A 20594-nucleotide genomic window follows, 5' to 3' on the forward strand; every position below is an offset into this window, starting at 1 on the left:
GAGCTTCTGCAGACTGCTTCAGACCAAGATATCAACGAGGAATATTACAACTTATTCTCCAAATAGGCCTCTGGGGTTGGGCATATTCATAATATAAGTTTAAGTATTTTTCACCAACCTTATGTTGAAATGACAAAATAAAATGAAAGCCAAAATTTTGATAACTTTATAATTAAGCTTACAATAAAATACTAATTACAGTGAATATAAAAACAAACAAATAAAATATCATAAAATACAATAAAATATATCAGGTTAAAAGCGATAAAATATCTGAAGCTTTTGAAGGCTCAGCCTTCTTTCTCAACAGTGCAGTAATACAGAAAGACTGTATTACTGACAAGGACAAAATTGAGTATACTGAGTTATGCAAAGCCATTAGAAAGAGACTCAGAGAGGATAAGACAATTTAACACAAGAAAAGTAGAACAAGCATTAAGGGAAAACAAAGGACTTAAATCAGCAGCGGCGCCTCCGTAGCCAGGTGGGCAGGAGCAGCAGTGCGTAGCACACGCTTCTTGATTAGACCGAGGTTCGAGCCCGTGACCACCAAATACGGAGGATGCGGAAAGGTCAGGGATGGCCACCGCATGTTCCCGGAGCAATATGGCCTTAGTTGCTAATGCTCCTAAAAAAACCAAATAACAACAAATCAGCAGCAATAAGCAGTAATACAGAAAGACAAATGATACTGAAACTGAAGAATAGCGATGGTGTACTTATAAATAGCAGAGAAGGCATAATTCAAATAGCAGAAGACTACTATAGAGAATTATACAAGTAGCGAGGGAATGATGCCAGCAGTGGGGAAGATGGATCTCAAATTAGTGACACACATGACATACCCGATATTCATCCTGATGAGATAGAACATGCGTTGAAGAAAATGAAGAAGCAGAAAGCCCTGGGGGAAGATAAAGTTACTGTAGAGTTGTTAAAATTGGGAGAAAGAGACAACACAAAAACTGGCAAGACTCTTTACAAAATGCATTAGAAAAGGTGTGATGCCTAAGGAGTGGAATAATGCAATCATAGTTTTGCTGCATAAGAAAGGAGAAAAATCAGAAATTGGAAATTATAGACCAATTAACTTGTTATCCCACATCTACAAGTTGTTCACAAGGGTCATTACTAACAGATTAGAAAGAATCAATCGAAAGAGCAAGCTGGCTTTAGGACAGGATTCTCAACTATGGATCATCTTCATGTAATATCCACAGCTAATGGAGAAAGCAAATGAATATAAAACACCATTATGCTTGGCATTTGTGGATTATGAAAAGGCATTTGACTCCATACATAAGGCAATGTTTTGGACACTGGAAAGACAAGGCATAATAATGATAATATTATGCCTTGTAATAATGATAAATGGCTGGAAGTCAAGAGAAGAATAAATTTTGGATGGATAGCATTCAGGAAATATAGCCACATACTGAGGAGCAATATCCCAGTTTGTCCGAAACATAAAATAATGAACCAATGTATACTCCCACCATGATTTATGGAAGTGAAACTTGGGCACTCACCAAAAGAATGGAAGAGAAGCTGAGAACTACACAGCAAAGAATGGAACGAATTATATTGGGAATCAGACTGTTAGATAAGAAGAGAAACACATGGATTAGGCAGTAAACTCAAATAAAGGACATTCTTATCAAAACTAAAGAACTAAAATGGTTTTGGGCAGGACACATAGCTCGAAGACATGATGACAGATGATTAAGAAAATAACAGAATGGTACCCAAGAGGAGCTAGAAGAAAACCTGGAAGACAAAGCCGGAGATTCGTGAGTTTGTGGGTAGTAAATGGATGGCCATTGCACAAAACAGAAGGAACTGGAAAGTTGCTGGAGAGGCCTTCATCCTGCAGTGGATTGAAAATGACTGATGATGACGATATTATGTTTATTTCCATTGATTGGAAGAATGAATTGGCAATGTGGCAGATGTGCAGGAATGAAATGTTTTCATTTTGTGCACAAGCCTTTTTTTTTTTTTTTTTGCTTTTGTCCCTTTTTATTTTTGGTGTACATAAATCACAAAATATTACTATTTGTTTGTTATATTAATTGCAGCAGAAATTTTAAATAAATCTTATATTTCAGTTGTTATTAAAATGCAGGAAGAAAGGAGTATACTGCATTATGAAGGTGTTTGGATATATATGATTAGTTTATTAAATAGCAAAGCCTGAAATATATGTTGCATTTCTTTTGTTATTGATTATAAAGTATTACAAACATGGCATGAATATTACTTTAGGAGATATGTGCAGTGGAGTGAACAGTTATATATTTTTAGTTAATAAAATAAATATTAAAAAGTAATTAGTAGTTAATTAATAACCAAGTAATTTATTTAATTTTTTGCTTTTATTAATAACAGAAAAAGAAAAAAATCAAATGTAAAGCACTTCCATATTTATTAACTTGTGCCATTTTGGTATTATGAGTGTATTTACTGGCATGTGCATTTCCTTTATTGGATTACTATTTTAAATCTTCTGATTTTAATATTTGCTAAGATAATTTTCAGGACCCAGGATTAAAATCTTTTTTTTCTCTGCCTTTGTCAAAACAGCAGTTTCCAAAAATGCCGCAAGGCTGTTCAAGATAAGTATATTGCATATCACAGTTTGCTTGTATCCAAATCTCCACTCTTCTTTTTCTGCCTATAGTAATGCTTAAAACAAATGTAAAAATGCCTGTTAATAAATCCAAACTTTAAAAGACATTTCTTGGCTAAAGCCTCAACTTATGCATGGATTAATGCATTGTTTTAATTATATCTCATATTGTGAATACCTCCACTAGTTGCTATGGTATTGTACTACCTGAAATACGTAACAGTTCACCTATGGAGAAGATATTGTTACTTAATCTTGGTTGATACCACCAACCAGATGGCACTGTTTCAAGGCTTTTTGGCCTCTCTTCATTGGGTGGGTAGGTACTCTGGTGTTGCAATAGTGTCAACTCGGTTATGAAGTATAGCTCCACAATATGAGAGATGCCTGATGGTGTGCAATGGTTTAATCTAAAAGACATTTCTTTGCTAAAGTCTCAGAGTGTTAAGAAGTTTACTTTTTCGTGGGTTGCTGATGATGTGTGTGCATTAACAGGAAGCTTAAATGATTTGTGATAACTGAGAGGAAAGTGGAAGAGAAATTGTGAAGCTTAACATAAAAATGGTGCCTAGGATGGGTGGGAAGGATCTATCCAACTATATTGTCGGTGATAGTAAAGAAGGCTCACCCTTTGCCATAATATGAGAACATCTTTAGATTCAACAGAAGTTTGTTATGGACTGGAGATGTGTGAGGTATCCTCTCCAATTCATGTTGGGGGGGGGATCAAAAGGTGACACAAGTAATTACAGACTTGTTACCTTAACTTCTGTTCCAGGAAAAATAAGGGAGTCTCTGGTTAAAGAAGTAATACAGGATCATCTAAGCAGGAATACACTCATACTGCAATCTCAGCATGGATTTGTAAGGGGTGATGTCTGACCAAGCTGATTGGATATTATTAGCATTAGCATTAGTAGAGGCATATGATGCAAGAAAGCAAGCTTATGCAGCATCAGCCAAAAAAAAAAAAAAAAAACACTCCCATTTCACCCCTCCATTCGTTCCAAATACCTGTCCAGCTCAGCCTTAAATTTTTTTTAGGCTATCAACTTCCATAACAAAGGATGGAAGTCTGTTCCACCAACCAACTACCTGCTGGCTAAAGGCAAACTCTACACATCTATCCTACAACTGTCTTTCCTCAATTTGAATTTATACCCTCTCAGATGATTATTCTGAGCAAGAAAAAGAATCTCATCAGCATTGAGCATGCTCAAACCATTCAAGGCTTTATACACCTCAGTCAGATCACCTCGCAGGTGCCTAGTCTCCAGACACTAATTTGCAAAATTTAAGCCTTTCTTCATAAGAGCAACCCTTTGTTCCATTCACTAATCTTGTTGCCCTTCTCTGTTTACTGGTTCCAACAACTCTACATCCTTCTTAAAATGAGTCCTCCAGACTTGTATACAGTACTCAAGGTGTGGCTTGACCATTGCCTTATACAAGGGGGATAATCACCTCCTTATCCCTGCTAGAAAAATTCCTGTATATCATTGACAAAACACTATGAGCTACTCTTGCAGACCATTTGCGCTTCTCAGAAAACTTCATATCTGCCTGCACAATTACCCAAGGTCCTTTTCGTTCTCTACCACTGTCAGTGTAGTACCACAGAGTTGACACATCACTCTGAGGTTACTGCTTCCCATATGTAGTACTTTACATTTGTCAATGTTAAACTTCATTTGCCACCTCTCAGCCCATCTGCTCAACTTTTATAGATCCTGTTGCAGCAGCATACTGTCATTAGTGTCCTTAGCAACCCTGCCAACCTTTGTGTTGTCTGCAAACTTGGACATTAAGCTTGATATACCATCATCATTATCATTTATAAATACAGAAAACAATGGACCCAACACTGAACCCTGAGGGACTCCACTGATAACATTTCCACGATGAACAGTGCCCATTGATTACCACTCTGTCTTCTCCTACTCAACCATCCCTTTATCCATAGCAGCAATTTGCCTCCAATGCCACACTGCTCCAATTTGTTCATCAGTCTTCCATGTGCAACAGTATCAAAAGCCTTTCTAAGATACAAATGTATGATATCAAAATTATTCCCTGCATCCAGTTCCTTTGCGACCACATCATAGTATCCAATCAAATTGGTCAGGCAAGACTTTCCCTTAACAAAACCATGCTGTGTCCGAGCTGTAACTGAAGTCTTGTCTAGATGATCCTGCAGTGCTTCTTTAACCAGTGCCTCCATTAATTTTCCTGGAACAGAAGTTAAACTAACAGGTCTGTAATTACCTGTGTCACCCTTTGATCCTCCTTTGTGAATTGGGGTAACATTTGCACTTCTCCAGTCTATGGGTACCTCCCATGAGTCCAAACAAGCTCTCATAATTATGGCTAAGGGTTTGCTACTTCCTTTGCTGCCTCCTTTAATATAACTGAATAGATCTCATCCACCCCGGGTGCCTTTTTTATGTTTATCTTCAAAAATTTCTCCTCCACTTTCCTCTCAATTATTACAAAATCATCTAGCTCACTGCCAGAGTTTAACTCACCTCTGGCATTCCCCTCCCTGAATAACTCCTCATGGGTGAATGTAGATTCAAAATACTCAGTTTGTTAGTCACCCGAGCGGGATCATCAACAGTTGAACCATCAATATCCAGTGGACCAATCTGATTCATCCCTTTCCTTCTAAAGTTTACATAGATAAAGAACTCTTTGTTGTTTTTCTTTGCATCCTTTGCCAAAGATTACTCATAATCTGCCTTTTTGATCTCGCCATGCTTATGCACACCAAACTGACTCGACACTGCACTGTCCAGCGATGTCGACTGGTTTCACTTCCTTGGATTTTGTGTTTCTTAACTAATAGTATAACCCCCTCCTCCCTGTACACATTGTACTCCCCAAATTCCAGATATTTCACACAGATGTCACACAGATATTTGTGTACTCCACAAATATCTGTGTGACACCATGTCTCTGATATCCCAACAATATCTGCCTTTGATGATTTGAGCAATACCTCAAATTCATCAAATTTATTTACCAAACTCCTAGCATTGGTGTACATGCAAGTATACATGTTCCTGTTCTTAGCTACCCTAACACAACCCATGTGTTTACTTGCACCTTATGATGCAGTAACAAAGGAACTGTATGCAAAAAATAATTTTTGATATCATATAGTTAATTTTAGGAAAACTTTTATACTGTTGTACATTAAAGACTGCTGTACACATTGGAGCAACGTGGGAATAATGGGTAGTTACTGCTCTGGATAAAGGGATAATTGAGTGGGAGAAGACAGCTATTAAAGGATACCGCTGTTCATGAAGTAATGTTATTAGTGGAGACTCCATCATTCATTCCTGGGCCTATTGTTTTCTATTATAATCATTGATGATGCTATATTAGGCTCAATGTGTAAGTTTTCAGATGATAAAGGTTTGGCTAATCACAGTAATCAGGGCAAGCTACTGCAAAAAGATCTAATAAAGTCGGGCCAATGGGCCGAGAAATGGCAGTTGAAGTTTAAACATTGACAAATGCAAGGTACTACATATGGGTAGCAGTATCCTAAATTAATGTACTGTGTGGTTCTACACTCAGCATAGTGGTAAATGAAAAAGACCTTAGATAATTAAATTGTTGGCTAAGGTAAAGAAAGCCAACACAAGAATGACGAGAACCATCGGATAACTTGCGCGGAAAATTAGTTTCTGGACTCGAGCGCTGCTCGCTCGGTAAACAGACTGTAGGTGTTATCGGTCTGGAGCCAAAATCGAAAAGTATATATTGATTGACAGGTAAGCGTGGCAAACGATGAAATGATTGGTGGTGGTGAGTGCGACAGTCGACAAGCTACTGTGTACTCATTGTTTGGCATTATAATGTGTATTTATGAGTAAAGAACGGTACATGATAGTTTTGTGATGAACGGTAAACAGGTAATAGTAGCGATGAATCTTTTAAAGATGGAAGAAATTTGTAAGGAAAATAAAACATTGGTTGATTTTTTGATGAATGTATTTCTAAATATGACTGTGCTTCTAATGAAAAATGGTTAGGTTATCCCCTCCGTGTGATTCAAGTGGAGGTAACCTGACCTTTTTTCACCATTATGGAAAGCATTCATTAGGGCAAGTTACCATTAATGCTACTAAAGTGATACTAAACCGATGTTATTGTGTGTTGTGTTCGCGCACCAATCAGCACATCATTTGCCATGCTTACCTGTCAATCAATATATCGTTCTTGACTTTGCTCCAGACTGATGACACCTACCATCTGTTTACTGAGCGAGCAGCGCTAGAGTCCGGTGTCAGGAAACTAATTATCCGCAAGTTACTTGACGTTTCTTGTCGTTCTCATGTTGGCTTTCTTTACCTTCACCAAATTGTCTTGTACAAAGTTGCCTGAGCAATACAAGCAGGCTGCCAGAACAGCCTATGGTGGGTTTTGTCAGTGATATACAGGAACTCTGCTTGCAGGAACTCGAATTTTTATTTATTATTATTATTCCCCCCCCCCCCCCACCATCATATTCAAATAGGATAGAAATGGCAATAGTATTATTACTTATCAAACAAAAATTATCAGATTTCAGCTTTCTGCTTTTGGATAACTGATTTCAGAAGAGTCAAGATTTTCTTCGATGTCTTTGGTAACATACCAATTGTGTGGTACTACACTTAGGGCAGTAGAAATGAAAAAGACCTGGGTGTAATTGTGCAGTCAGATAGGAAGTTTTCTGACTAGTGCAGACAGGCTGCCAGAGTGGGTAATGGGGTATTGTCAATGAACTACAGGAATTTTGCTAATAGGGAAAAGTAGATGATTATCCCTTTTGTATAAGGCAATGGTCAGACACACTTTGAGTACTGCATACAGGTCTGGAATCCTCAATTTAGAAGGATGTAGAGTTGCTTGAGCAAGTACAGAGAAGGGCAACAAGATTGGTGAGGGGAACGAAGGGGTCCTCTTAGCAAGAAAGGCCTATGTTCTGCAAATTGCAACGTCTGCAGACTAGGCACCTGCAAGGTGATCTGATTGAAGTGTATAAGGCCTTAAATGGGTTGAGCAAGCTCAGTGCTGATGGGATTCTTCCTCTTGCTCAGGTTACGAATCTGAGGGGCCATAAATTTAAATTGAGTAGAGTTGTAGAATAGATGTGTGGAAATTTGCCTTTAGCCAGTGGGTAGTTGATTGCTGGAACAAACTTCCATCTGTCATTGTGGAAGTTGATAGCCCAAATAAATTCAAGGAGGAACTAGACAAACTTTGAGGGAATGGATATCTGAAATGGGTTTTTTTTGGCTGATGCTCCACAAGCTTGCTTTCTTGCATCACATGCTCTACTACTGTCTTTTTTTTTTTTTTTTTTGTAAGTTTTTAAAATATAAATGAAAGATCAGATTTGTTGATTAAAGGGAAACATAAGCACCAATGGCAAAAGGTATGCCTTTTTGAAACATCTGTGCATTTAGTTAGCTTATGTGAATGTATATGGAATGTTCAGCAACTTCAATTTTATTTCAGCAGTGGATATTTAGTTTCAGGAGAAGGAGGCAAGACTTTGCATTGGTCATTCCCACCCACTGATGATCAGTATTTGCTTATTTGCTTATAGGAGAGAACCCTCCTTAGTGTTCTTTCTCTAATCCCAGCTAACAATCAAACATATCCTCATTGAATTTATTCAACAGTCAAGTATCTAGAAATCCAGCTTTAGCTCTCTATCCAACTTGCAGGAACCATTAATTTCACACATTCTTTACAGTGATACAGATTTTAAAGAACTGTTTTCAGTATTTGAATTGCATAAATTTATATAATTGTCTGATTAGAAGATCATAATATAGATTTCGTTCTAAGTAAATTGTGAACAGGCACAATATGGCCCATGAGACCCTTGTGCCAAAATGCTTCAAATACAACAATTTTATTTATTATTATTATTTTTTATTTATTATTTTTTTTTAATCTTGAACACTTGCCCACTCTGTTCACCCACGTGACTTATACCTTTCAAGAAAAGTGATTGCATAATTTCTATGTTAAAAATGCAAGAAATTTCCATTGAATAGGCTAGAAATAACTAGTTGCACCTAGACTTGTGGTTCTCTGGGGTGGTTTAAATAAATTAATGGATAATTTTCAAAATGACAAAAATGTGTAAATGCCACAAAAATATAAATTTATTTACACATTCATATTTATTAAAGTATACTGCAGCATGGGAAGATTTGAAATAAATTTATTAGAAAAATTTTTTTAAAAAAAGGAAAATAATGAAATTTGCTTTCTCCTTTGATTGGTTCTCTTGCAAATGGTACTGGCTAAATTTTGAAGCTTCATCTCAACAAGATCAGTTTTATGTATTTTGATAAGACAGTGGGATTAATCAGGAGGCTACTTGTATTTCATGGGTGAAAACAATACATTATTTTAACTAGAAATTACAGGATCACTAAAAAATGGCAATCTAGTTTGAATTATTTCATTTAAAACACTAGGTGCACTATAGCCCAACCCAAATGTCGCAGGTTTGGATCCCGCCTCGGGTTTGGATCAAAGTACTGCAAAAACCTTGGGAGGTGCACTATGGCCACATACTTAAAAAAAAAAAAAAAAAAAGGCACTATAGCCCCAGCAACTCGTGCACCATTAAACCCCCATCTCACACACACACACACTTAAAACACTGTTTCTGATATCACAACACTTATGAAACCCTGGGGAAAGATTGGGGTTGAGGATAGCCATTCAAAGAAAAAAGAATGTGATCCCTGTAGCATTTGCAGATGTCTGAAAATTTTCTATAATAATATAGCTAGCATTATTTTCACACACACACACACACACACACACACACACACACACACACACACACACACACACACACACACACACACACACACACACACACACACTTGGATTAATGTGGTCTGCCTGTTTCTTTCATAGTATAATACCCTAGTTTTTAAGGTAACGGTCAGCATTCACTCAGTCATCATGAAAGATTTCTCTGACCATTCCACCAGGTTGCAGCAGTTCACTACATTTTTATGTAAAGATGTCATAAGTTTGTGAGGATTTATATGCATGTTCTTTTCATTGATTTACCAATTTGTGGGAGGGATCTGCTTTATCAGCAAATAAAAAATAAAATGTGAAGAATAATTACAGCTAGGCCTCGCATAACGCGAGTTTGATTAACACGATATTCAGTTAACGCTATTTGAAAAATGATACCACTTTTCACTTTACACGATGCAAATTTCCAGTTAACGCGATCTTTTTTTTTTATAAGATAATTGATAAAGATTTGAATCGCGCGTTAAGCTTCCAGCGAGTCGTACGGTCAATAAACAAACGTTTGCCTTCTGGCCGCCTCGGTGTGTTCCATTAACCATCGGAAGAAGACGTGTTTGTCTCCTGCTAATAAAGTCAATGCAGACTTGCATTTAAAAATTCAAAATTTTAAATGAGCCAGATTGAATATGTTACCGCGAAGGAGATAACGGTAAAAGAATTAGATGAAATCTTTCTTATCGCATAGAACCTCAAACAAAAGGTTTGATGTTCTCTGCGATATTTATTTCGCCAGGGCCCAGAGAAGATTGTTGTCGGCTATCGGAAATTGATTGATGAAAAGAGAAAGTCAACACTGTTCAAATATTTCCGCAACAGTAATTTCTTCATTGTGTATTTTATGTCAGAGGTTCCCAAAGTTTCTCGGTTCACGGCACTTTTAATGTCTCAGTAATTTTTTCAAGGCGCACCCAGACCAAAAGAAATACCTAACAGTTTCGTTTAGTAAAAAAAAATAAAGTGCAGCCATTATCAACCCACTGCAGGATGGAAGCCTCCTCAACAATTCATGTTGAGGGAAATGGACCATAATCTGCCACGCTGGTCCAGTGCGGGTTGGCAGATCAACCGTATTCAGGGGCTTGAACCTCGGTCTACTCAAAGAGCGTGTGCTACTGCACTCCCGCCCACTCTGCTATGGAGGCGTTTCGTTTAGTAGTTAGGTCCAAACAACTTAATAAGAAATGCTGAAACTGTGAACTACCTCGAGCTAGTAGTTCGCGCGGTGTCCGACAGATGTCGAGTATCGCTGTGTTTTCCTCGAAAATTTAAAATATTCCGCGGCGCACAGTTTAAGAACCGCTGTTTCATGCAATAAACATTTAATTCCGTAATTATTTTCATTATCTTTTACATTATATACAGTTAAAAAGTTATTTAAAAGGTATTTTTAAAATTCTTTATGGACCCTCCAGAAGGTCAAGGACCAATTATAATTTTTCCTATTGGTTATTATATTCGATTAACGCGTTTCCGTTTTGCGCGATGCGCTCGCGGGACGAATTAATCGCGTTAATCGAGGCCCGCCTGTATATTTTCTTTCAGAAATTACGAAAAAGTCATATAAACTGTCTTTGCAAATTATTTCACTCTTTGTGAATTGTCAATAATTCTTATATCTGAATTTTGTAGAGCAAATTTAAGTGGACTTTTTTGTGTTTTACCTTTCGAAGTCCAGCATTAATTTTGCCGTGTTCCAGTTCCAAAATAATTGTTGCTTTAAATCTGTTGTTTACAAATTATTTTTGGGTTTGCATGAGCTAACAGGCTAGGATTTATTCCTAGTAAGTTAGATTGTCTGGGGCCATGATAACACCAAGCCCAGATTCTGTTGCAATTAATTAATTACATTATCTTTTGAAATTAAGTCTATCTAAACAGTTTCTTTAGAACACAATATATGCTGCAGCTGTTACACTGATTCTACATTGGAGGGGGCAGGAAAATATTCAAATTAGTGTTCAGAAAAGTTTTGCGTGAGCTCTTTGTTTTGGAGCCATATACATATACTTCATCTTTTGCCTCCATATTTGTAAATTAACTTTCCAAGTTGATACATAAAACTGCAATTTAAAACATAAAAATATATATATATATATATTCTAAGTTCAGCTTTTTTTAATCCTTGAATCATCACACTAAAGCAGTAAAAGGAAAATATTTGAATGAAGCATTGCTGACCATCACAATCTGGCACAAGTAACTCAAATTCTAAATCAGAAAGTTCTAACAGTTTATGAATTTATTCATCAGAAGGTCCCTCAAGATGTTGATGCTACCATGTCTGAATAATTCACTTCAAAAATAAAAAGCAAAAATCATCTGCCACCTTCTATTGAGAATCATTTTTGGATTGTTTTTATGAAATATAGATAGATGACAGTACAGTAGGTATTCCAGCACAGTGGAAAAACCAATCACATATTCAGCAATACCATCTTTTTTTTCCCAGAGTTGTATTTTTTTTTTTTTTTCTAAATGGTTTATTGACCATCTTAAATATGAATGTTGGTAAAGGATAATAAATGGCTCATGCTGTTTTAGTGGATGGCAGGGACATATACTGACAAAGGAAGGGGGCTCGACAGCATGTATTCCAGCTTTTTGCTTTGGTATTATCAGGATTAAGTGGGGGGAGGGATGTGTAACTGTACATTATTTGAATCTGTTATGCTTAGATAAAATGATTGTTGGTAGACATGCTTCTGTACAGACTTATGGCAAGAGAGAGACTTTCCATGACGTTGCAGTGGGGTCAGAGTAGCCATGTCATTAGATGCTATTGTCATTCTGCTGTATATGTAAATGCTGTGCAAGTTATTTAAAGGAAATTTGAGTGTATTTGACACCAGTGAATTTGTTTTCTTGTAATATTTGTATTGTTCTGACTTTGCTACAATGTTGTATTAAGTCTGCCATTGTAATTTAGCTTATTAATATCAGTGAGTTAACTGTTGATGACCTCAGGTTGCTGGCAAATTGAATAAGAATTTTGCATCTGCATTCACATGAGGAATTATTTGGGGGGGGGGGGGAATGCCAGATGTTTATCAAATTCCAGTGGACAACTAAATGACTGATAACTGAAAGAAAAGTGGAAGAGGAATTGAAGCTGAACATAAAAAAGACACCTGGGATAGATGGGGGTTTATCCAATTATATTAAGAGAGGCAGCAAAGGAGGTAAGCAAGCCTTAAGCTCTAATTATGAGAGCTTCCTTGGATTCAGGAGGTCCCTGTGGACTTTGATATGTGTGAATATCCCCAATCAGATCAGAACAGTTCAATTTCCTGAAATTGGCAGTAGGTATATATATCCCGAACTTTATTGCAACATCAGTTAAAAACATAAAGATGATCATGCATTGAGACAACAGGATAAAAGCAACATAAAATTTATGCAACATTTCAGCTAGGCAAATATAAACCTGAGAGAAAGTGTGTTATAATAAGATATAATGTATTTATAATAGAGAAACAAGATTTGAACAGATCCTCAGTCTTTTTTGTTTTGTTCCTCATGAACTGTACCTTTTCTTTCTGTAACTCACAGTTCGGTACATTGACCAGGGTGTGAAGGAACTAGCAACCAAAAGGTATATTAAAGTCAGCATTACCACTTGGGAAGGCGCAATATAGCTGAAGCTACTCTTGTGCCATTAAACCCCAAACAACAACAACCACTTGGAACTTGAATATTATTGGAGGTAAGGAAGGGGCTACCATTCTTTGAGTTCTGGTCAACAATAATGATTTCACAATAATAGAAAGTAAGGTGGAACAGAAATTTCCACAACTGAAAGTGAATAAACTGCATAGGGCTGATGGAATTTATCCAGTTATTAAAAGAAGCTTTTGCAAAAGAGGTAAGTTAACCTTTATCCATCATAATCATTTAGACAAGACTTCAGTTATAGCTCAGACACAGCATGGTTTTGTTAAGGGGAAGTCTTGCCTGACCAACTTGATTGGATACTATGATGCAGTCACAAAAGAACTGGATGCAGGGAATAACTTTGATATTATATACTTGGATCTTAGAAAGGCTTTTGATACTGTTGCACATGGAAGACTGCTACACAAATTGGAGCAGTGTGACATTGGAGGCAAATTGCTGCTATGGATAAAGGGGTGGTTGAGGGGGAGAAGACAGAGAGTGGTAATCAATGGACACTGCTCATCGTGGACTGATGTTATTAGTGGAGTCCCTCAGGGCTCAGTGTTGGGTCCATTATTGTTTTCTGTATTTATAAATGATATTGATGATGGTATATCGGGATTAATGTCCAAGTTTGCAGACGATACAAAGGTTGGCAGGGTTGTCAAGGACACTACTGACACTATGCTTCTGCAACAGGATCTGGAAAGGTTGAGCAGATGGGCTGAGAGGTGGCAAATGAAGTTTAACATTGACAAATGTAAAGTACTACACATGGGAAACAGCAACCCCAGAGCAACGTATCAACTCTATGGTACAACACTGACAGTGGTAGAGAATGAAAGGGACTTGGGGGTGGTTGTGCAGGCAGATATGAAGTTCCCTGAGCAGTGCAGACGGGCTGCAAGAGTAGCTCATGGAGTATTGTCAATGATATACAGGAATTTTTCCAGCAGGGATAAGGAGGTGATTATTCCATTGTATAAGGCGATGGTCAGGCCACACCTAGAGTACTGTATACAGGTCTGGAGGCCTCATTTCAAGAAGGATGTAGAGCTGCTGGAACGAGTACAGAGAAGGGCAACAAGATTAGTGAATGGAACAAAGGGGTGCTCTTACGAAGAAAGGCTTAAGTTTTGCAAATTACAGTGTCTGGAGACTAGGCACCAGCGAGGTGATCTGATAGAGGTGTATAAAGCCTTGAATGGTTTAAGCATGCTCAATGCTGATGGGATTCTTCCTCTAGCTCAGAATAATCACCTGAGAGGGCATAAATTCAAATTGAGGAAAGACAGATGTAGGATAGACGTGCGGAAATTTGCCTTTAGCCAGCGAGTGGTTGGTTGGTGGAACAGACTTCCATCCCTTGTGGTGGAGGTTGATAGCCTAAATAAGTTTAAGGCTCAGCTGGACAGGTATTTTGAACGAACAGAGGGGTGAAGTGGAAGTGGTTTTTTTTTTTTTTTTTTTTTGGCTGATGCTGCATAAGCTTGCTTTCTTGCATCAAATGCCTCTACTAATGCTAATGCTAATAATGAGAGCCACCTTAGATTCTGGAGAAGCACCTATGGATTAGAGATTTGCATTTGTGTCTCCTATTCACAAAGGCGGTTCAACATGTGAAGTTGATAATTACAGGACTGTTCTTGGGTAAATAACTGATTCAGTAGTTAAAGAAGTAATGCAAGATCAACTTGATGTTGGGGGGGGAGACAGTGATGTAAATGCAGTGATTTTTTTTAAGGTAGATCACTAATATGATTAACTACTATGAGGTTGTTGCAAAGAATAATTTTGATATAATGTACTTAGATTTCAGTCAAGACCGATACTGTACCAAAAGTACAATTTCCGACTGGGCTAGCCGGGTGGGTAAAGTGCCTGCCTGGCAACCCAAAGGTCGCAGGTTCAAATCCCGCCTTGGGCTTGGATCAAAGTACTGCAAAAACCTTGGGAGGTGCATTATGGCCACAGAAGCCAATGTGCCAACAACTACAAAAAAAAAAAAGAAAAAAAAGTACAGTTGTATAAATTGGAGCAGTGTGGCGTTGTAGGAATATTATAAATGGCCACTGCTGTTCCTGGACTAAAGTGATGAGCGAAGTTTCAATGTTTATTAATGGTATTGATGTAGGTAAAAATTTTGATGTCTGGATTTGTTGATGATACAAATGTGGGCACAGTTGACAATAATTAGAGTATGTTACTTCAAGAAGATATAGATAAAAACAGAGCAGATGAGATGGGCAAAAAAATGGCAATTGAGGTTTAATATTGCTAAATGCAGTGTACTGTACTATATTTGGGTAGTAGTAATCCCAAAATAAAATAACATCTCAGTGATACCAACTGAAGTTAAGTATGAAAAAGATCTCAGAGTAATAGCACAGTCTAACATTTCATTTCATGTAATTCATGTGGGTAATTCTAGCAGGTTGCAAGTAACCTGCTAGAATTACCCACAATGTTCTGTTAATAATACACAGCAACCATTAATCTGTTAGGTAAATGGAAATTTCTGTACATCTATGCTACAGCACTCCTTTTCCAATATCCAGATCTTCCCTAATAACAAATCCTTTTGTGCTTCCAACTAATCTTGTTTCTCTTCTCTGCATCTTTTCCAATAGATCTATTTCTTTCCTAAAATGAGGTTTCCAAACTTGTATGCAGTATTCCAGATGTGCCCTAAACACTGCCATGGGGAATAAAGAGGTGATTTGTTGTATAAGGCAGTGTTTAGGGCACATCTGGGAATATGCATACAAGTTTGGAAACCTCATTTTAGGAACGAAATAGATCTATTGGAAAGGATGCAGAGAAGAGAAACAAGATTAAATGGGAGCACAAAAGGATTAGTTATTAGGGAAGATCTGGGTATTGGAAAAGGAGTGCTGTAGCATAAATGTACAGAAATTTCCATTTAGTTCAGAGTAATTCCTTCCATTATGATGTTGATTCCTTGAGACTGTAGTGGAGTATAAGTATCTTTCTCTCAGAAAACAAAGGGTGGCATTTGAGCAAGATGTGAGCAAGTGGTATTGTTTAACTGTGTTTTTAAGGGTTGTTGGTGGGGGGAAGAGTTCTGCAATCTGTTAGGCATGTGTGGATAGCATTGTATCCTATTGTAAGTAAATAAACCTGTCCATTGTTATTAGTAATAGTAAAAATCTTAGTATCTGTACAGCTAAAAATAATTGAAACCATATGCAGTTTTGAACATTGGTATAAGTGAGAATAATTACTTCATTGTAGGAAAGTTAAGCTAGAGAAAATAGTTTTGGAAAAAGAAAGAAAAAAAGAAAAAAAAAAGTCCTGGACAGAAAAAGGAAAAGTTATGTAATTTGGAAACGTTATGTCACTTGGGATAAATAGATTTTGAGCTAGAGGAAAATCGGAAAAAAGGCAATTCCACATTAGGATGTCTGACAGAGGAATATCAGTGGACATCATGTGCACAATGCAGCTTTTGAAGCAGAAGTAATCAGAGTGAGTTGTGTTCAAGAAAACAGTTTAAATTCTATTGGAAAAAGTAAGTGGGGTGTAGAAGATGGTAGAGATTAGAATTGGACCACGTATTATTACTATTAGCCACATGGTGCAAGGAAGCCTGAAGCTTATGCTGCACCAGCCAAAAAAAAAAAAAAAATTTCTAAGTTACCCCGAGAGAGCAAGAATCAGAAGTAGAAGGGAATCACCAAGAAAGAGAATGATGATATAGCCCAGGACCCTGAGTGTTATATATTGTAAAATGATGCAGAAAGATTTCTTAAGGTTTAGCTCTTTTTGCAGATGTTTGTTCTATTAGTTTTACAAGATGCATTATTATAGAAGTTAGGAGTGGTTAGAAAACTGCATAAAGTTTTGAGATGCTAAAAGGCATACTCAACTCCTTAACAGTGGGTCTTAGTATAGATTTGTGCCATTTCCATTCTCAGCTGGGTGGAGTAGAGACAAGATCAGGATTGTTCTAGAGTTGATACAAACAGATTTAGTCCAGTGGACTGTCTAGCAGTGTGTGTTTTTAACTGGTTTTCCATCAGCATTGCTCAGGTGTTTTGTGAAATGTTTCATCAAATGCTAGCACTTACGTTTAGATATTTTGATGCACTTTAAAATGAAGAGAAAGTATACGTATGTATCTGTATCAAAAAAAAATACTTATGTATCTGTATCATAACTTCTTGTGATGTAATTTTTTACTCATTGCAAAGTGTTTCGTTGTTCAGTAGATGTTGAGAAACACTGGTCTAGTTGACTACTTATGAAATGTGAGTATTGTTTGGCATTCACTGCAATGCCAGTTATGACCACAGAAGATGACTTGCTGCATTATGGAAGAGAACAGGAGGGAGGGAGAACAGGAAGAGGAGGGAGGCATTTTCCTGAAAGAGTTATATTTGTGTTGTAGCAAATCATCTCTAATTGTGGATGTGTTGGTTTTTTATTTGTTTGTTCTCCCAATTTCATTTTTTTTTTTACTATAAATGACCACTATTGATATTTTACTCTTTCATATAACAAGAAATTATAATTTGGACAAAAATGCTAGGCTGAGAAGCAGTGCGTGTGAGTTACCACTTCCATTTACAGTTGCTGTCAAAAAGGGTTATTTTTTGTTACTTTAGCTAATTTGAATTTCAGATTATTAAATTGTAGAGCAGAATTTCTTTAGAAATGTAAAGTGATAGGGCCACATGTGTAACTATACTGAGAATGTTTTTTGAGCAGTAAACATTTAATATTGTGTATTAAAATAGTTTGATCATGCTATTTTAAGTTCTCACAAAAGGATGTTTTGCTCTTATTATTGTCTATTCATCTATCTGTATCCTATTTCAAGAGTATTTTCCAAAGAATATCTATTTTCAGCCTCAAAGTAATCCGATTGAAATGAGACCTACCAAAGTCGACTAGAAAATGTGCAATTTTTAAATAACACACAATAATAATTTGAATTCCAGGTGATGATTTAAGTTATATTATTTATTTCTATATATATTTTTGCTTGCTTTAGATATTTTAAAAATTCATACCATAAGTTTAAATAAGTATTTACAGTAATGCTTTGTTTAACACTAGCTGTGTATTTTTTCTTTAATTTAGACTTTACCACTTCCATTTACCACAGCCTAGAGAACTCTGAAAAGTCATGGTCATGGAAACTCCAAGTCCTCAGTGTGTGGGTCGTGAGTTTGTACGTCAGTATTATACCATTCTTAATCAAGCTCCTTTACATTTGCACAGGTATGTTACAATAAAATATTTTTGTGGAATTTTAAGTTATAATCATACAGCATAACTATTTCTGAAGTTCTTTTTGAGAATAAACTTTTATTTCATAAAGTGTTATGGCATTTGTTTCATCTTCATTACATACAGCTCTGCATAGTTTAAGTTCAGTAAAATGTCTTTCAGTACTTTTGCATACACCAATGCACAAAGTCTGCACTAATTGTACATGTAGAGTTGCTAGAATGAGTACAGAGAAGGGCAACAAGACTGGTGAAGGGAACAAAGGGGGTGCTCTTTTGAAGAAAGGCTTAAGTTCTGCAAATTGCAGCTTCTGGAGACTAGGCACCTGCGAAGCGATCTAATTGAGTTGTATAAGGCCTTGAATGGATTGAGCAGGCTCAATGCTGATGGAATTCTTCCTCTTGCTCAAATTACAAACCTGAGGGGGCATAGATTCAAACTGAGGAAAGACAGTTGTAGAATAGATATGAAGAAGTTTGCCTTCCTTTAGCCAGCAGGTATTGATTGCTGGAACAAACTTCCATCTATTAGCAAGGGCACATGATGCAAGAAAGCAAGCTTATATAGCATCAGCCAAAAAAAAAAAAAAAAAAAACACACACACACCCTTCTCATTTCACTCATCCACCCGCTCCAAATGTTTGTCTAGTTCTGCCTTGAATCTGTTTAAGCTATCAACTTCTACAACTACAGATGGAAGTTTGTTCCAAAAGTCAACCACCTGCTGGCTAAAGGCAAACTTCCACATATCTATCCTACAACTGTCTTTCCTCAATTTGAATTTATGCACTCTCAGGCGATTATTCTGAGCAAGAGGAAGAATCCCATCAGCATTGAGCATGCTCAAACCATTCAAGGCTTTATAACCTCAATCAGATCACCTTGCAGGTGCCTAGTCTCCAGACACTGTAATTTGCAAAACTTAAGCCTTTCTTCATAAGAGCAACCTTTTGTTCCATTCACTAATCTTGTTGCCCTTCTCTGGACTCGTTCCAACAGCTCTCTCTACATCCTTCTTAAAATGAGGCCTCCAGACCTGTATATGGTACTCAAGGTGTAGCCTGACCATTGCCTTATACAAGATAATCACCTTCTTTACCTGCTAGAAAAATTCCTGTATATCATAGTTCCTGTTGTTGGGGAAGTTGATAGCTTAAATAAATGCAAGGCAGAACTAGACAAATATTAGGAACAAATGGATCAGTGAAATGGGAAGGGTTTTTTTTTTATTTTTTTATGGCTGAAGCTAAATAAGCTTCCTTTATTGCATCATGTGCCTCTAATGCAAATTTATTGCAAATGATATTATGAAATATACCCATGTAACACAAAAAAATTATCTATTGTATTATAAAATTCAGGAGAGATTTTAATAGAAGCTGTAATTATTCTTACTAAATCAGAAAATCTATAAGTTTTAAAACTTAATTTTATCCATTTATGTGTTTTTGCAGATAGATCTCATTTAACTCCCAAATAATTACAACCAAAGAAAAATTCATCTGTATCTGTGATCAGCTTAACTGAAATTTCTCAGTAGCCTACGTAGCCAGGTGGGAAGGAGCAACGGTGCATAGCACACGCTTCTTGATTAGACCGGGGTTCGAGCCCGTCACCACCAAATACGGAGGATGCGGAAAGGTCAGGGAATGACCACTGCATATTCCCGGAGCAATATGGCCTTAGTTGCTAATGCTCCTAAAAACCAAACAACAACTGAAATTTCTTAGAAAGTTGCAAGGCAGAAATGTAATACTAAAAAAAAAAAAAAAAAAACCTATCCAATATGCAGTTTGATAGATAAGAGAATGGATGGAGTGACAGTCTGACTGCTAGAGCAGAAACTGCATTTATTTCTGTCTTAAAATAAGTTCAGTAGAGATGATTCTAGAGTTAATATCCATTTTTAACACATTTGCTGCTTTCTGAATGCAAATATGCTGCTTTGGATTTTAGTCCAATTGGAGGGAAAACCACCTTCTTTTAGAACATTTTCTTCCCAATTTTACAGAAGTAAAACTGGATATTTTTGTCAAGCAGACTTTACTGGAGGCTGGGGTTTTTAATGTCTGCAAAACCATAGCAAAAATGTTAAGTCCGAGATTTTTAAACCAGAGTTAGGCATATGGTGGGCATTTTGATACACGGTGTTTAACGGATTCATGCTCTTGAGCTGCACTGCCCACCAATTCACAGTGAATTT

At 36.9% G+C, this 20594-nt stretch overlaps 1 protein-coding gene across 4 annotated transcripts in view; it reads left to right on the forward strand.

The window, feature by feature from the left end:
• Positions 1-20594, forward strand: part of rin (ras GTPase-activating protein-binding protein 2) — a 187428-nt gene that overhangs the window by 39056 nt on the left and 127778 nt on the right. For 3 of the 4 annotated variants that reach the window (XM_090389638.1, XM_090389641.1, XM_090389639.1), the window contains one exon: positions 18242-18382. In XM_090389638.1, coding sequence (XP_090245764.1) covers positions 18288-18382 — 95 coding nt within the window. In that variant the 5' untranslated portion in view covers positions 18242-18287. The remainder of the gene's footprint in view (positions 1-18241; positions 18383-20594) is intronic. The other variant, XM_090389640.1, reaches the window with a different exon arrangement.

The sequence above is a fragment of the Mastigoproctus giganteus genome, chromosome 2, assembly GCF_048544385.1.
Source record: "Mastigoproctus giganteus isolate SK-2022 chromosome 2, ASM4854438v1, whole genome shotgun sequence".
NCBI classification, from domain to species: domain Eukaryota; kingdom Metazoa; phylum Arthropoda; class Arachnida; order Uropygi; family Thelyphonidae; genus Mastigoproctus; species Mastigoproctus giganteus.